General features: G+C 44.7%; 1 protein-coding gene across 1 annotated transcript in view; it reads left to right on the top strand.

Moving 5' to 3' along the window:
* CACNA1E (calcium voltage-gated channel subunit alpha1 E) overlaps positions 1-18,923 on the top strand; it is a 496,040-nt gene that overhangs the window by 456,905 nt on the left and 20,212 nt on the right. Inside the window, exons 35-40 of the mRNA XM_029935255.1 lie at positions 1,741-1,824; positions 2,596-2,721; positions 5,968-6,033; positions 10,157-10,248; positions 11,073-11,238; positions 15,365-15,492. Coding sequence (XP_029791115.1) covers positions 1,741-1,824; positions 2,596-2,721; positions 5,968-6,033; positions 10,157-10,248; positions 11,073-11,238; positions 15,365-15,492 — 662 coding nt within the window. The remainder of the gene's footprint in view (positions 1-1,740; positions 1,825-2,595; positions 2,722-5,967; positions 6,034-10,156; positions 10,249-11,072; positions 11,239-15,364; positions 15,493-18,923) is intronic.

Here is an 18,923-nt window from a genome sequence, read left to right as displayed (position 1 = left end):
TAAATAAACTTAAAAAGAAGATGACACAATAAAAGGCAGTAGAATTAGAAAGTGGGATGGGAATAAAAAAGGAAGAAGAAAAAAGAGGGAGAGAATGAACATACAGTGGTTGCCATATTAAGTACCAAACTCCTTATATATTCTTCATTTTAGCTTTATAACAACTCTTTTAGATAGGCGTTACAGTTTCTTTTATGGATGGGTTAGGACTCAAGAAGATTCAGTACTTTGCCCAAGGTTACTAAAAGGCAGAGCCAGCATTCAGATTGTGGTCTAATCTGAGTTGAAAGCCCATGCTCCGGCCACAGTAATCCACTAGTCTACACTACACTAAAGCTCCTTGAACTGGAATCCAGAGCTTCTGTCCTCTAAGACCCAGATTCGTGTTCTCTCTACTAGATGAGGGCCTGTCTAAGAATTCAGAAACTCACCCCAGGTTGGGAATAGCAGAGTCCTGAGAAATGATGAACTCAGAGACTCAATTAGTTCCACTCATGAGGAAGTAGGTACTCTTCACAGAAAGTGAGTTTGTGAGATTGTGTACCCTGTTTCTCTACATGCCCAGCAGATGAGCCTCTCTTAGCCTTAGTTTTGTCTTTCAAAATGAGGATCACAATAGCTGCCTTATGGCCTTAGACACCTTGCTGCGTTTACCCAGTGAGGCAATGTACTCAAGGTATTTAAGGCTCTAGTCTTGGGTAGGTGCTCAATAAAGGTAGCTTTTGCTCTTACCACACTCTTCTGCTCTCACTACTGCGTGTCTCTGCTGATTCTTCTTGCCACTCCTGCCACTGAGTATTTTATGAATCAATCATGACATACCTGTAGGATCTATGGGAGAAACAAATGAACTGAAAGAATGCCAAGGGACTACCCCATATCTGGCACATGTCATAAAATTCACTAATGCTCATTGCGAGGGTAGGGGGGTTAACTTTAGCTGTGCTCTGAGAGTCTCCTGTGAGAGGTATTGTCCACGGACAAGCCAGTGACTTTGGAAACCCAAGTATTCTGTTTCTTTTAAGGAATATAGTCCAAGGTCTGTGTTCACCTGAGCACTGGAGATGGGAGGAAAGCCTACTCTCTCTGTTAAGCAGAGTGTTCCATGGTTGGTGCATTTTCCAGGTCCTTTATTTCTCCTTCATTTCCTTCAACACACGCATTTTATTACTCAAAAGCTGTAACAAAGCAGAGAAAGAGGGGAAAGGTGAAGTCTGTTTTCCCTATTGCCCCATGGAGTTAGAGATTTTTGGCACATCTTTGACCTTTAATCACTTAGAACATCTGTGACTTTTATTAATAGTTGAAATTCAGAACTATATATTTATAGGGTCACATGATATAGTATAGATGACTTAAAAGTTGTAGAACTCCTTAGAGTAATTTTGTAAATAATTTTATTGCCTTATTGGTAACAATGATCTTTCCTTTTTTGGACTTTATACTGTTCTTGGCCACAAATCATTTTCTTATATATATTTTATGTAGCTTTTGATTGACAGCTTCAAAAACAAGTAGTGATGAGACTGCTTCCCAAATGAGAAGTTCCCAAATCAGGAAGGGAGAAATGGCATTTTCGGTTAGACATAGGAAACCAAGGCAAAGTTAGAATGACCTTGTACGTGAATTGACAAGTTTTCATTCCAAGTTACAAACTTCTGTAACAAAAGATGTCTCTTCACCATTTCTTTTTCTTTTCCTCCTTTTTCTGATGTTCCTATGACCGAATTCACATGGCAGAACTATTTTCGAGACACGTGGAATATCTTTGACTTTATCACCGTGATTGGCAGTATCACAGAAATAATTCTGACAGACAGCAAGGTGAGTGGCTCAGACTTTTTTGTCTTTAAGGTTGGCCCTGGAATAACATAAAAAAGTCCTCTGTGCATACAGCCCATTTTTAACTCATCCAGCCAAATATGTAGCTTTCTCAGTGTTGGGAGTTCATTTCCTCACTCCCAAGCATCAGCCAGAAAAATGCAAACATTGGAGGGGCACTGGATCTCATTGAAGGTTTTGTTTCATTTGCATGACTCAAACAGCAACTACCTAATGGGGTGAGTGCAATAGAGCGTACCACAAGAGGGCTCGTGTACACAGTGTCCTGCTAGATTCTTTAGGAGGCACAAGAGAGGTATAGTATCCTTATCATCATAGTTGTTAGACCTGAATTGTTACCCTACAATTGTTTATCCTGAAGAAGACTTGGAGGGCTCATCTTAACTCTCTTTGAATGTTGAAAGGCCATCATATGTCCTGGAGGGGTTATTAGGTCTGTTTTTGGGCATCTAAGTGCAGTTAGGACCACCAGGGCCATGTAGAAGATGAGGGAGGCTAGTTTTGTCTGATATATACAGGACATTCTTCTTGGGTCCTACCCATACCCTTCTTTCTGGGAAGAGAGGGCAGGCCTGGGAAGGCTTAAGGAGATGGTCCTCACTGGCCCATCAGTTGAAGATGGGGTTGAAAACAAGACAGAATCTGTGTCCAGTTCTATGATCTGAATGAGGGATACATATGCAAATATTAGTGCTTAGTTTTTGCTAAATGACTGTAATGTCACTAATTATATGCTTCATTTTGGTCCACCAGCTGGTGAACACCAGTGGCTTCAATATGAGCTTTCTGAAGCTCTTCCGAGCTGCCCGTCTCATCAAGCTTCTACGTCAGGGCTATACCATCCGTATTTTACTTTGGACCTTTGTACAGTCCTTTAAGGTAAGCAGCACCAGATCCTCCTCTCTTTCTTCTCAGACAGCACAGCTGGGCCACACAGTGTCATTACCCTGGTCCCTTCACTTCTAGGAATGAATGTTTGTCAGAAGCATTAAATAAATACAGCAGTGCTTAGTTATAATGCAGCTCAGTCATGCAGCAGTCAGCTTGTGTTTCACTGGAGAGAATCTCATTCTAGAAAAATGCCTCCACGTTATAACTCAGGTCCCTTCTTTGGTCACTGAGTCCCGTTTTATGAGATGTGTTCTCTTTCCAGGTATTCCAAAACACCCCCAAGCAATCCCTTCCATGTAGAGAGCCAGACATCTGTAGTCATGCATCTTCTGCATTTTCAGGGACTTGCCAGTGGTTTTACGTCACATTAACAGTGTTCAAAGGAAGCTTGAGTTGTGTTTGATTGCAAGATGATTCATACAGTCCCATCCATGTCTTCATCAGTGTGTTTCCTGAACCACTGCATGCATGGCATGCTAATGGTCACCTCTGGGTCTTACTATTGAATAGGGTGCTTGGGCAAGGTTAATGCAGTTAGCTTCTTTCAATGGTCTCGGGGGGTATATAGAAGTAATAATAATGGTCTCAAGGGGGTGTAATAAATGAAGTTTAAAAGATACCTGAAACCCATTTTAATGACAGAAACTTTCTGTAAAAGAAGTTTTCCAAAGCTATTTAAATGTCTTCAGGCTATAGCAGATATCATAGTTTGTTTTTAAGACTTTGGGAGTCTATGTGCTGTTCAAATGCCTACTATTTCCTCTTATTAAAAAGAAGTTTTGGGGGTGCCTGAGTAGTTCAGTTGGGTAAGCTTCCAACTCTTGATTTTGGCTCAGGTCATGATCTTATGTTCATGAGATTAAGCCCCAGCTGAGTCCTGAGGCAGGCTCCATGTTGGCCATGAAGCCTGCTTAAGATTCTTTCTCTCCCTCTCCCTCTGCCCTTCCCCTGCTCACCCATGCTCACTCCCTCTCTTTCTTTAAAAAAAAAAAAAAGCTTTAAAAATAAATTTGATGAAATTGATTCAAAGATGAGAAATCATGAATTTACTAAATTATCTCCTTTATTTTGACTGTTTATTTTAAATAAAGAGGTTAAGCCAGTGAATTTAGTGGTTTCTCATCATTTGGAAAAGTGTGCACCCTACACCATCATTACTGACTTATTTTCCATCGAGATCCTGCATGTTTGATATATGAGAACAGTTGTAAGGATGTTTAGGCTCCTACAGGCAACCTTGACATTTTTATCATATCCAGAGTAATTGTTTGGTGTCATAACTCCCACAGAGGCCTCACCTCAATGGAAAGAATTTTTCCAAAGCCACATGACAGAGGGGAAATCTAAAACCTTAGCAAGAATTGACTGAGTCTCAGGTGAATTTGGATTTATAATCTGATACATGAGACACTCTTAAAACCTTTTTATTAGAGACCTTTTGAACAAGTTACAGTTAGTGAGTCTCTCAAGAAGTATATGTCAGCCTGTCACATTATCATGCTCGCCAGTTCTCTGTAAAAGTGCATACTGTTGAAGGCAAAAAGAAAGCGTGTCAAAAACTGATGGCCAAATGGTTGTCTTATTGCAGTGACTGTAGAACAGTGAAGACAAGATGAGTCAGCCCCCTGGTGACACTGTGATGGATAGGTGTTTCCTTTTGGGAACAGTCCCAGGACACAGTATAGAAATTGTTTTCTGAAAGTCAGCTTAACAAAAGCTGCCTCTGCAAACACACAGCAAGGAGCCACACAGTATAAACTGCCCAGGGCCATGGCCTACCCAAGCTGCCCCCTCCCTGGCCGTGAGCATAGCCCAGTTCTCCAACCACTGGCTCCTACTTCGTTCTTCCCTCTTTATCCTTATTTTGAGTTAGAATTTGTAACATGATAAGAAAGGAGATGAGAATGAATCTTTGATCTTTTCCCAAAAGCTGGGATCGGGGTGTGGGGTAGGGAGAGATGGGCTAGGGACTGGAGACTTTGGAGTATAGAAGGTAGAATAAAGGCAGAAAGTAAGCAGAAGGTGATAGAAGGCAGCAGCATGTCAAGTGGTAAGAAACCTGCCTCCCTGCCCTCTCCTTTCGGCAGACAGAGTCTTCACATGGCCCCGTGAAAGGCAGCCATTTCTCTTCACAGATCCTGGGAGCAGCACCTCACTGGAGAGGGGGATTCTCTTGGCAACTCGGTTGCATTTTAATTTTATCCTTGATTTTAAAGTCTATTATAAAAGTCTTCGAAGGCTCTTCATTTAGTTAGCTCTGTTGATAAGCCCTGCCCTGCCCCCTCAGTCTGAAAGCCTTCAACTAGTCTCCTGGGATTCATGCTGCTCACGCTCAGGATAGAGTGGAGACTCCTAGCTGCATGGTCTTCCGGGAAGCTTCCTGAATGGAAAAGGAGAGAGGCTTCCATGTCAGCAGGGAGATCACCCCCAGATATAGAGCCCTCCCTGACCCCCAAACCGAACTACCCTACAGTCTCCCCCAGCCACTTCTCTGTAGGTAGGCAGTTCCCTACCTCACATCCCGTTCACTTGCCCCCTTCACCCCTGTAATTGAAATGTTATCACACAGTGGCAGCTAGCTTGCACGATACAGAATTCTGTGCTGCACGGCTTCATGACAGGGTTTTGTGGTGGCTAATACTCACAGGGTTTTTTGGAATTTTGCTTTGATACGTAGTGAAGTGTCAGGAGGCTTAAACATTGGAAAAAGATGTTTCATCAGAAGATGAAGGGGTCTTCTAGGAAGGAACTGACCAACAACTGAGACCCTTAGCCAGTTTCTTTGCTTCCAGATTCTCTATTATGGGCTTGGCATTGAGTGAGGGAGTGGAAAGGGGTAACACAGGTATTTGGGGGTGAAAGCTAGGTGGTTTCTATTAATTTGCATCACAACTGTCTGGGTTATTAAGATTCTGCATGCAAAGCGGGATTCATCCCAGGAAGTTTCCCCAGCTCTCCTTAGAGATCTGGGCCACACTTCTGGGTGAATGAATATTCTTGACAGAAGGGGAATGACAAGCCTCTTGATGGACAATAGCTTACATATTTGTCAGAGGACATGGACATCTGCAAAAGTGTGGTACTCCACATCAGAATAGCCCAGGGAACAGAGTCCTAGCCCTCCATTTAAATCCACTTCAGGGCAAGAGTTCTAGTACTGCCTGTAACTGTGGGTGTGGAACCTGTGAGCTGCCTCCCTTTGAATTCATGGTCCTGTCTCTGCTTTCTTTCCAGGCCCTCCCCTATGTCTGCCTTTTGATTGCCATGCTTTTCTTCATCTATGCCATCATTGGGATGCAGGTGAGCTTGTATACCGGGGCCTGGTTGGGGACAGTTATTGCCCAGATTGTCACTGGCTCACCAGCCTGAGCATCCACAATGGAGGGTGCCTTGAGCCCCTTCTTGCCCACAGGCATGCTCTCAAGATCTTACTGCAATGACACCTTGGGAATCTTACATATGCACGGTTCCCCACTCAGGTTGCCAAGGTATTCGCAGTGGTCTGGTACAGGGGTCTCATCTGAGGTTATCAGATCATGGTGCTGACTTACAAGTAGCAGGACTTCTGTGGACACAACAACAGGACTAAAGCAAAGGTGACCAGTGTTCCTAGCCAGAGAGGTCCCCCATGAGACCAAGGAGGGGGTGAGGCTTATGATGATCCATTTCTCAGCATCACCCATATCTGAGCTAGACCTAAAAGAAGGTCAGATGGTTGTTCCCGTGTATACAGCAACAGAAATATATCTGAGTTAAGTCCTGAATGGCTGAGATTTAGGACCTAAGACCTACCACTGGCAACAACTCAAGGGGATCCTAGCAGCCTGCCTAATCCTAGGGACCCCAAGGGCCATGTGCCTACTGATTCCTCTTAAAGGGCTATGCAGCTTCCCAGACAGCTCTCTTGGCTTACCACATCCTTCCCAGTTGCAGAGTTGAGAAGTGGATCAGTTTCCCACCCTGGATATTTATGCAGGTAGGCAGAGGCCCGATGGGCAGAAGATACCATAAGATCTTTCTAAAGCGACTGTCATTTGTGGCAGGTGGACTCCTACTGTAAACAGTCAGCAATATAGCCCATGAACCTATCCAGTTGGACACACTGGACTGTCTGCTTGTTTCAGAGAAGCTAACTTTCTGACTTGGAGATGTTGAGACTAAACCCTGGCAGGGAAATTCAGCCAAGTGGCGGTCTCCTGCAGTCAGGCAGTCTGGCTGCCTTTGGACTGCCAGCTGCTTTCTCAATAGGGCCCACCATCTGGAGCCACTGCACACACCTCCCATGCTTGCTGTGTCAGCAGCCTTTTGCCAAAGCATCTCTGAAATGTCTCTTCCTTATGTTCCTCTCTCTCTTGTATACCCTTCTTAATTTTGTTCATTCCTAACCGCACTACTGAAGAGATTTTGTTCTCCCAGAATCCGATCGAATGTCAGGTGTCAAAAAGTGTGAAACTCAGTTGAGAAGTAGTGAGTTCTCCTTTAATGAAGATATTTCAGTAGAAATGCCACAATGGTGTCAGGGCTGTACTGTAAGCAGAATCCCTACTGAAATTTATGATAAGCTTGATGATGCCTGTGAAGTCCCTTCTGACTCTCAAATATTTGGTTCCAGAATGTAATGGTCCTGAACAGCCAAACAAAACTTAAATTTTTGCCCATGCTTAAAATAATCCTTACCTCCTTTTCATCTTTAATCAAAATAAACTAGAATAACACCATCTCTAGTACTAAACTATTAGCATTTTTGCTGACAATGATGCTAATGCTATTTACCATTACGTGAATTCCTGGGTGTGCCAAACACTGTCCTGAATGTCTGCTCTAATCCCATTCTTCCTCCCTGTCTGCAGGCACACGCACAATATGGGACTAATATATTCAAAAATGATGTGAAAATGTTTATGGGTAGGTTTCATTGTCTCCACTGACACTTAACATGGTTAAGTAACTTACAACTCAGGAAGTGGGAGAGTTGAGATTTAAAATCAGCTCTGTCTGCTCTACACCCCATCTTCTCCGTGTTCTACGTGTTCTCTCCCCTCCCACCACAAGCAAATACAAGTATTTCTTTGGCCCGTTAGTGGGAGGTGGGAGCTGTTCAGTCCTGAATCTGTGATATTTACAATAATGGCAGTGTCTAATATTTTAGTGCCCTTAGACTTCTTTCCAAAAAATAAGAGCACTATTTCCATTACACAGGGACACAAATGGCTTTCCCACTGTGACTTGCCTTTAGAGAGCCATCCTTCTATTCTAGTCCATGATAGAAACCCCACACCTTGCACAATGCAGACACATAGCTTGTGGCTAGAGAAATTGTATCTGGTACAGTCGTAATGAAGCAGAGGGAGCCATCCAAACAGAAACACATAAAGGCAGGAGACCAGTATTAGAAAAACAAATAGGAGCAGGATGAATCTATGAGAAGAACCATTATTCTGAACTTTCACAGGCATCTTGGAAGAAGACAACTTTGCCGAGGAATCTGAAGAAGGAAGGAAGGAGTCACTTGAGGCTTTCAGCCTCAGCTCCTCCACTGACTAGCTGTACAAACTTGGTCAAGTCACTGAACCTCTCTGGGCCTTAACACCTTCACCAGTACAGTAGACAAGTTGGATAGATGTCTTCACAAGTCCTTTTGTGTTCTAAAGTTCTGGGATTCCAAGTGAAAGTAGATTTAAGCTTGTGCTTCCATTAAGTTTTTTGGTGGGTCTCAGTGTTCCTTCTTTTTCTTTCATGCCCTTTTGGTGTAGGAAATTTGGTCTGGGACAAGGACTAAGTGAAAAGCTAAAAAAAAAAATGGAATTTTAAAAACTGCCTTCATCATAAATATGTATTTATACATTTTTGGCTTGAAAACTATAGTGGAGTCAAAACAGCATCAGTTTCTTTGACTGTTACACACATAACTCATGCAAAATCACCGTGTGCCCTCCAACTAGTTGATAACTGGATAAGGTGTTTGAGAAAATCATAATGAGAACCCTTTATGATGGGTTCAGGACTGTCGTAAGTAGAAAAAAAAAAAAAAAAACATTGTAAGTTGTATGGATGGTGATGTGATAGATTGTGGATGTGGGACCAAGAGGGTGAAAAGGAGAGAGGGGGATGTGGACACAGGTAAGGATGTGTGACAGTTTCCTCCTGGGGTGCCTAGAACTAAATGTGGTTGTTGGGGATTTTTTCAGTGCTACTATTTGTCTGTTTGCGGGCCCTCCACCCTCTTATCTTCCTCCTTCCTATCTTCCTGTGTGCTGCCTACCTTGCCACTTCCATTCTCCCTGAGAGACAAGTAGTATTTGGGTTTTGAAAAACAGTGTTGAGAACAAATTTCCAAAGCAGGTGTCAGTGGGAGGTACTTGAGTAAAATAGCTGGGGGCAGAGATTGTTCCTCAATTGCACATTCTAAATACTGTTCGAGGGAAATATGTGTTCCGTTTAGCATATATTAGATAAACTGAAGTATGTTAAATATAGGCTGGAGATTGTCTCAAATGGCTGGAAAAGTGGCCTGTAAGCCTTTGGTTGTACCAACATTGACTTGTGAGAGTGGATCCTGATGTCGGAAACATGGTTGGGAGGAAAGTGCATGTGGAAGGGCACCCTTCTTATCTGAAGAGACATAGGGTCTGAGTTCAACATTATTCACTGTCTGTGGATAAAGATCTCGGAGTTTTCCCTTCTTTTTTTCTTTCATGTGAATTTGCATGGTGACCGAATTCTGAGCTCAGTGACCAAAAGCAGATTAGTAAACTCATTCTATAGGCAGATCTGCCCAAATTCATTTTCTTTCTCCTTTTCTAAGTACCCAGTTGTCCTGACTTTCTTCATCCTATTGGCCTGGACTTTGCTTTGTGTCATTCTCATGGACTCTGGATTGCAGATGTATTGACTTTCTGAAATTTGACTCTGAATGGGCACATATCCAAGGAAGATAGAGGTGCTGCTCTGCTTGCAAATTCCAGGGCAGTGCCTGCCCAAGCTGTCTTCTGCAAATACACATATTCCCATCATTACTACCTGAGACAGGAAGAGAGGGGTAGCTCCTTCGCCACACTTCTTTTAGGGGGTATGTCTGATGGATTGCTTGAGTACCATGGTGACAGGTACCATGGAAGTAAAAAGACTAAATTAGGTGTGGGAGGAACTACGTACAGGCAGAGTGACCTCAGAAAGATCTTGCCTTCTATGGTCTTTGGTCCTTCCTCTGTGCTGCAGAAGAATATAACTACTTGTTCATATGTGGCCAGAAGCATAGGATCCATCAGCCTGTCAGGGTTCGAGTTATCGGCCTCAGGATTAGGCCATTGGGAAAGGCCATGCATGTGGATTGGCCAACCCTGTTAGATGAGGTGCATCTAACACATGCAGGAAACATCACACAGCTCAGTAATGCTCTTTTTTTGTCGTTTTTCTTTTCAAGGTGTTTGGAAACATAAAATTAGATGAGGAGAGTCACATCAACCGGCACAACAACTTCCGGAGTTTCTTTGGGTCCCTCATGTTACTCTTCAGGTACCTGGATGCGTAACTCTTTTTATATATATATATATATATAGTTTATTTATTTTTGAGACAGAGACAGAGCATGAATAGGGGAAGAGCAGAGAGAGAGGGAGACACAAAATCTGAAACAGGCTCCAGGCTCTGAGCTGTCAGCACAGAGCCTGACATGGGGCTTGAACTCACGAACCATGAGATCAATACCTGAGCTGAAGTTGAACACTTAACTGACTGAGCCACCCAGGCGCCCCTGGATGTGTAACTCTTATAGCTGCAGCTTTCTTGTCAAGGGAGACAAAGTTTGTCTGCGTTTTCCTCCTGTCTGTCTCCTTGTTCTGCTTGTTCTGATCCTATTAGAATGCACAGTAGAGTAGAGGCAGGGGTGAGGAGTGTCTCTGAAAATCTGCTCTAATGACAAGAGAAAGTTTCCTCAACATCTTTGGCTCAGAAGTTAATTTGTAAATTGCAAGTTCAGAACACGTGTATGAGGACTCTGAGTAAGGAAGGTGAGGACAGTTTCCTGCAGACCAAATTCCATTTAAGGGCCAAAACCCTGGATGGCCAGGTTTATGTGGGGCCTTAGAGAGTCCCATCACTATCTCTACCACTATCAGCAGAGACTCCTGAAAAGACAGAGAAGTAGTGAGTGAGGTCACAGATCCCATGAGAGACCTCCTTGGCACTCTCCTCTGGATAGAAAGTACTGAGGGAGGCTAACTGGTCACAAAAGGAACCTGCAGAGAAGAGAAAGGGGTGGGTGAATTGGGAAAGAGGGCCAGGGAGAAGATGAGACACACGGGCCTGATACTACTAAACAAAATCTCTTTTGGGCTCAGGAGTGCCACGGGTGAGGCCTGGCAGGAGATAATGCTGTCGTGCCTTGGAGAGAAAGGCTGTGAGCCCGACACCACTGCACCATCAGGGCAGAATGAGAATGAGCGCTGTGGCACCGATCTGGCCTATGTTTACTTCGTCTCCTTCATCTTCTTCTGTTCCTTCTTGGTGAGCAAACCCTGTGCTCTGGGCTTGAGCTGTGGCCCACTCTACCCTATCCTGCTCCATCCTCCAAGGAACTCTTTTTTAAGTTTATTTATTTTGAAAGAGAGGGAGAGAGAGCAGGGGAGGAGCAGTGAGAGAGGAGAAAGAGAAAATCCCAAGCAGGCTCCACACTGCCAAGTACAGAGCCCAATGCGGGGCTTAAACTAACAAACAGTAAGATCATGACCTGAGACAAGATCAAGAATTAGATGCTCAACCAACTGAGCCACCCAGGTCCCTTCCAGGGAACTCTTAAAGGCCAGGATGCTTAGCAGACTCCTGGGAGGGTGATTCCCCATGGCTGACACTGGACAGTTCTTGCTGCTTCTAGGGAAGGATTATTGTGAGAAGGGATGACAAGTGGAGGGGAGTTTAGGAAACAGAGTATTGAGCTTCATGTTGAATCTGTTGTGACCCAGAGGAAATCTTTCTTCTCTATACTACAGGCATTTTATCTTAGAGGGAGGACTAAGAATATCTTCTTTCTCTTTTGGAGACTTCCAAAAGAGAAATGGTACCTTTGAAATACAAAGTAGTAGCATTAATAAGCATAGAGTAATGACAATATACAATGTAATAGATGTGGTCTCTTTTCTGTCATTATGTTTAATGACAGCCAGCTTGAGAGACATGAAAGGAAATGATTGTTTTGGGCATTAGTAAATATAAAGTGAAATATGTGGAGCATACCCACTTTGAAAATGGTGAGAAGCCCTAGGTGCCTACTTAATTCTTTTTGGTAGAAAAGCATGAATCGGCACTCCAGTATCCACACATCCCTACCCTGAACAGTCATGGACAAGTTGCTGCCAGATCAGTTATTAAAGGGTCAGTCTGATGTTTCTGGCCATGCTGACATCCCTCAGCTTGGCTTCACTGCTAATGTCACTGGCTATGCAAGTCTAAAACTAAAACATTACCACTGAGAAATGGTTCATTTCACAGCGTGCAGGACTGAATTATCTCCTGTCCAGGCATTTCTACTTCCCTAACGTGAGCATGAGGGGATTTGCCACATGTTCAGCCCTCTGGTGTGGAAAAGTGGGCTTGCAGGCAGACTTTGGAGGGTGGTCAGCAGGCTGACATAGCAGGGAGTGAGCCAACTAGAGACTTGGGAAGCCTACCTTGTGGCCTTGGCTTTGTTGCTGTTGTAGACTGGTCAAAACACTGTCCCTTTTGTAGCTTCTTTAAATGGGAGGAAAAATGACTTGATAATAAGGGTTCTTATTTGCACGGTGAGCAAGTATTTATTTTAATACACTCTGTGGGTGTGAAAGGTTTTCAACGAAAAAGAAAACACAAAACAGTGTAGAGGCACTGGGGAGAAACCATGAGTGGGTTACAGTTGCTCTGTCAACTGGAGTCCAAGGAAGAAAGGCATTCAGTGGTCTCAGTGCTTGTTGATGGGGCTGCTGTAGGGGTGATGTGGAGCAGGTAGAAAGGCATGTGGACATCTCTGCTTTATCCTACATGGTGTAAGTGTTTGATCATAAATATTTAAGAGAAACCAAGATATAACTGGGAAATTAATTAGAGACTATAAAGGTACCCAGAATCTTGAGATGGAAGGTACTGCATAATTCACACTAATGTTATTTTTAAAGAGGCTATATTCAGTATGAGATGATCTGCTTTCAAACCTCAGCTCCACATGAGACTGACTTGATGACCTTGGGCAAGTCACACAGCTTCTTAACTCAAGCCAACCACTCTAGACTTCCTGATCTGCTATGATGTACCAGGCTGTTTGCTTGGAGCTGAGAATACAAATGTGTCTAGGAAAGCACTTGTGTCCTCGAAGGGCTGATATAATTAAGCCCAGCTCACAAGGTGAGAGAGGCATTAAAACAATAGCTGTGAGTGAGCTCACCACACTGTAAAAGACTATGCAAATATAAAGCAATGATAATACTGTTTCATTAACATTAAGTACCTTGAAAGGAGTGTAAGACAAATGTGTGGATATGTGGAAACTGCTTTAGAACCCAGGCAGTGATTGAATATATATATTCACTGTGGCTCCCATCTCAGTGACAGAAAGGCCCAGCCCGTGCTAGGATTAGGTTCAGCTTTCATGAGACAGAACTCCCTGAACAAGTGTGACTTAACTAAAAGAGATGTTTATTTCCCTGGCACACCAGTGAAGTCTGTAGGAAGGCAGTACAGGCTTGTTGTGGTCATTCCATGGCGTGGTCAGCACCCCAGACAGCACCTCCAGGGGCTAGACCACTAGGCATCCACTTATATTCTAGACAATGGGACAGGGGAAAATGAAGGCAGGCAGGCAGGAATGAGACTGGTTGTTGGGAAGCAGCCAGCAGCCTCTCTCTGTTGTGGAGAAGACTCCAACCACGTCCTGTCTCCAGACTTTCTCTAATCTTGTATGCTGTCTGCATACCCGACACCTTCACCCACCAGGCCACTTCACCTGGGAGTCAACAGAGATCCAATTCTCTCGCCCCGTCAGCCAGTGCTCTCTCTCAGGCAGGACTTTTTCATCCGTGAGTGAAAGAATGCCCAGCTACATCTGGCCTAAGCAAAAAGGGGTTTTACGGGCATATGTAAAGGAAGAGTCTTGGGGCAGGAGAGACATAAGGAGGCTTGACCTGGCCCTACGACGACATCACCAGGAGTAGGTTTCTTTATTTATGGGTCTCTTCCTCCAGGCTCCTCCATGTGGGCTCTTTTCCCAAACACCCCCATCCTGTGGATCCAAGATAACTGTAGCAGCAGCTCTAGAACCCCAGTCCTCACACATTCAAGATTCACAGGGAAGAACAAGTCCATTGCCCAGAAGGTTCAATACCACTTTATTGACCCTGATTGGATCACCAATCACTGTGGCCCAGGAAAATGGGGTTCAATGACTGAGACCTGGGCCATAGGTGGTATCCCACTGAACCATATTAACGGGGAATGGGGGGGGGGGGGGGGGGTTCCTCAAGAGACCAGATGTATAGTAAATGAGTTCTAGGCAGCCAAGAAATGACAAAACAGTGCTATTCAGTGTGGTCTAGTTCTCTCAATTCTGTCTACACTATTGTCCCGCTACTGGCTTGGTTCAGGAGTACCACAAAACTGCCCACATATCTCCCTGCTGCCAAGGGTTCCTTCTGGATAAAGTATACCTAGGTCTTCTCCTCTTTAAACCTCTTTAGTGGATTCTGTTGCCTACCGCAAAACCTAGACCAGGGGGAAACTATAGCCCATGGGTCAAATCTGGTTTGCCACTTTTTTTATTTTATGGCCCATAAGCTAGTGGTTTTTATAGTCTTAAATGGTTAAGGAAAAAATCAAAAGATGGATAATATTTCATGAACTGGAAATTATGTGAAATTCATTCATACTCCTTTTTGATCCCATTGTAACCTGTGTACGCTTCTTAAATGGCTCCTAAAAAATTGTATAGCATTTGTATGGTCCTCATACATCACAGTCCCTGCTAAATACTAAGTCTTTAACAATATTCAAGAACAGGTGAAGGCCTACTATGTTTTAAGCAATGTGCTAGGCCTTGGAATGTATCTCTGGACAAACCTTTTTTTTCCCATCCTTAGGACCTGGATCTCTGTAGCACAGCAGATGTATAATGAATGCAGTGCAAATGTTGTGCAAATAAGTGAGACAATAGGGTCTCAGAAGCCACTTCCGGCCATGAGTGGCTTCCAGGTCCTCACACAGTAAGCCAGGAAGTCAGCTCTAAGACATCTTACCAGTTCGTTTGTTGGCAACAAGGGCTGGGGTTTGGGGAGGCTAGAAGGGAGGGCCAGTGTCAGGCCTTGGCTTTGAGAATATTGTTGCTGTTCCTGCTCCCTTTGCTGCAGTACAAATTAATTGGACAGATAATAAAGGGACTCTTTTTGTGGGGTTCTTTGCAAATATAAAGTGGCATTGAAAAGTGAAATAATAATGCTCACACAATGGAATGTGTGGAAATTATAATGAAAGCATGTTGCGTTCAGCCAGATCAGCAGTGCTTGAGTTAGAAACTTTGGCCTCAACCACTTTTGAATTCTTTATTTGCCTTGAGGCCTGTCTTACTGGGTTAGGTTTGCCCTACCTAACTCCTCTTCTCCCCCATGCCCTCCAGATGCTCAACCTGTTTGTGGCCGTCATCATGGACAACTTTGAGTACCTGACTCGGGACTCATCCATCCTAGGGCCTCACCACTTGGACGAGTTTGTCCGCGTCTGGGCAGAATATGACAGAGCTGCATGGTGCGTAGGCCTCGCGGCCATCCCAGGGAGGCCCATATGAAGGGCCTCTGGAGTTCCCAAGGAAGGGGTTGGAACCAGAGCCACCTAAAGGCCTGCCTGTTACAGAAGGAGAGGAGATTCCTTTCAATCGTGGCCTGTGGAAGAGCCTAGGCCCTCAGATTGGCTCTGGTGTCCAGCCAGTCATCAAAAACATAACTTCTTTATCTTCCTTTTCCCTCTCATTCCTTCTGTGACAGGCTTTCCTTTTCTTTGCCAATCCCATCACACAATCTGTGCCTCAGAGTATTTGGTTTCAGTCACCAAAGGGGCTTCCAGTAATCTTTTTCTTTTTTTTTTTTTTCCCCTGCCAATGGTTAGTAGACTCCTTTGAGTCACTGGAGCGGGGAGAGGGGTGGGTTGACAGGAATTTTTTGGGCCAGAGGAACATCTGGCCATCACAGTAAGTGACATCAGCATTTTATCACTCATCCCTTTCGAAAGACACAGTTTGAGATGACTGAAATTATGTAAAAATCTGAGCAAATTGTTCTTCCAACTGATTCCCTAAACACTTGAGGATTTTTACTGCATGGAATTGAATTAATGGCAGGAATTTTCGTGAGTAACCTCCCCCCGGTTTCTTTCACCATCCAGTATTTCTTAAATGATGTGCCTTCTGGGCTTCAGAGCAGGGGTTGGCAAACTTCAGCTTTAGGGCTAAACATGGTACACTGCCTGTCTGTGTAAGTAAAGTTTTATTAGAACACAGCCACACCCACTCATATGTATCATCTGTGGTAGCTTTCACACTGTAAGGAAGAGTTGTAGGGTTGTGACAAAGACAGTGTGACCTTCCAAATTAACAGCATTACCTGACCCTTTACAGAACAAGTTTGCTGATCCCTGCTTTAGAAGGACAGAAGCAGTGTTTTGGCCCCTCATGGTGGAGGACAGGGTGACTGTTCAGTAAGAGCTTACTTCACAGGAACTTTTATGTCCCACGTCATTTTAGTTCTAGGATCTTAGCTCACCAATCCACGCATTCTGGTTCCCTTCTGAAGATACGACCAGAAATGCTGTCCTTCACAGGAATGGCCCACAGTGCTTCCACCTGGGGCCCCTTCATAATCTGAGACTCTTCCCAAAACCTGTCCTCCTGTGAGGCTGTCGAACTTGGGTCAAGTGTTGGAAGAGTGAATCAGAATTCCTCTTCCCCTCAGTAATTATTAATGACTTAGGGCACAGAGTTCTCTAAATCCATGCATATTTCAATGGCTGAGCAATGGCTTTTACTCTCTGGATCTACTTCCTGGCAGATGGCTGCTTAGAAAGCCATAGGTGATGTGTTTGAGGGAATGTAGGCAGGGCTTGCATCAAATCAGCCCTGTGGCTTTGGACAAGTCATTTAACTACTCTAAATGGTGGTAACGATACCTGCTGCTCTGACGGGTGGTAGTATGGCTTATGTGAAATCATGTATGTAACTGTTATTATAACTGACAATAACTATACAGGAAAGCAACCGGAAATTATGGAAAATTGGTTTATAAAGCATGGATGGCCATGAGATTGGGAGCCTGAGAAGGGATGTCTTCACTCACCTGAGAGAACTCCTAGCAGAAAAGTTCATTGCTCACCTGGCCTCACTCAGGTGTCCTTAGCTCTCTGAAACCCCAGCTTCCTGCACTTTCCTATTACCGAGGGACCCAAATACCATGTGCGTTGAATGTGCTCCTCCCCACTCATTCCAGCTTCTGGGAAGAAATGATTCCAGGAGGACTTAAAAAAAAAAAACATGAGACTCAGACACAGGAGCTGTGAGAGAGCAAAAATAGAATGGAGAATCTCTTCTGCTTTGAAATTCACAGCATCGCGTTCTGGTTAGAGGTTTATTGGCCTTCTTTTTGAGATGCAGGGGGAAGAACTGACAGGGATAACGTGAGCCAATGTCTTCAAAAAGAAGACTGATACAGGATGCAGGACACACCAGCTTATAGGCAGTACCAACCCACCCACATCCCAATCTCAATAAGAAACAAAGAACAAATGGTTAAATGAACTTCCTCTCAAGAATCAAGAGACTTGAAGTACCAGTGAGCTGCTATCTAGAAAAAGAGGAGGAATTAACACCAAAGTCAAGAAAAGGCTGGAAAGAGTAAAGCTGAGGCACAGCCTCACATGGCTGCGGGCAAGGACTGGATGCTCAGAGGTGGACACGTGTGTTCATCATTTCCAGTGGAAACCACAGGCCATACTGGGATGTTGCTTCCTTGTTCTGGTCTCTGACAGAGCAGATGCTTTAGTAGCTGAAAACGAATCAGTAGCTGATTCTGTCCTTCTCACGGAAAGGACTCTCTAGCAGGCCCTTATGGAAGAAGGTTGTTGAGGCAGGTCACACTGTTCCTGGAATTCTGGCTGGATCTGGCCAGGCTGCCTGTGGACTGGCTGGCAGCCGCACAGCCGGAGAGGGAGTGTCCGCGGCTCCCTCCCAGGCCGCTCTCCCAGCCCAGATCCAGGCAGGCTCCCGCAGAGAGGCGCAGAGCTTGCCCAAGCTGAACTCAGGAACAATCTGCCGCCGAGGGAAAGCAAAGCCCTTTGCAAATTCCCTTGTGCCAACTGAGCTCCTTGCTAATTAGCCTAATGGGAAATTTGTCTCTCGCAGTCTTCGGAAAGATGCTGACTTCCCACTGCCCCTGACAAGCGGGTCTGAGTAAGTGAGTGTAATCAATGTCTGCGAAAAGCAAACAGTTGGGCAGTCCTCTTCACGGCAGCCTGGCATCTGCTCTTGACAGCTGTCAGAGGCATTTGTGTGAACTCTCAGGCTGTGTTCTTCAAGGCCTGGCTCAAGCCAGGGTCCGTTTTTCTGCATCTGGCCAAATGTGGGCCAGATAGGCATCTCGAGGTGCTCTTGGTCATTCGGCAGCCCCTCTGGGCACTGGACAGGTTCTGATTTCCTTAGAAAATGGGGGCAGTGCAGTTCAGCAAGGTGGTGGTTCTCAGAGGCTCACTGCTCTGTCTCTCCTGGTCCCGTTTTACCAGGCCCAAGGGAAAAAGCTGCTCTTCCTCTTCCAGTCCCCAACATCACGGCTAAACTGGCATGTCTTTCCCACCCTTCTCTGAGTGTCCTATTAACCCACCTGTGCTTCCTTTACAGCGGCAGGATCCCGTATAAGGATATGTACAAATTAGTGCGGGTGATCTCGCCACCTCTGGGCCTGGGAGAGAACTGCCCCTACAGGGTGGCTTGCAAGGTTTGCCTCCCAGTCCCCAGCCATGACCGGCGGCGGGGTGCAACTTCGAAACTGCCTCTCCTTTCGCTCCACCACCACTGCGCCACATGAGGGAACCTTCATGTTGCTTTCCTTTGAGTTTAAAGAGGTCCAACCCCTTCCAGAACCAGCAGCTGTTACATAAGGAAGAAGAGCACATTTTGGGGGGGGAAGGCAGAAAAC

The sequence above is a fragment of the Suricata suricatta genome, chromosome 3, assembly GCF_006229205.1.
Source record: "Suricata suricatta isolate VVHF042 chromosome 3, meerkat_22Aug2017_6uvM2_HiC, whole genome shotgun sequence".
NCBI classification, from domain to species: domain Eukaryota; kingdom Metazoa; phylum Chordata; class Mammalia; order Carnivora; family Herpestidae; genus Suricata; species Suricata suricatta.
This window is presented reverse-complemented; position numbering and strand designations above follow the sequence as displayed.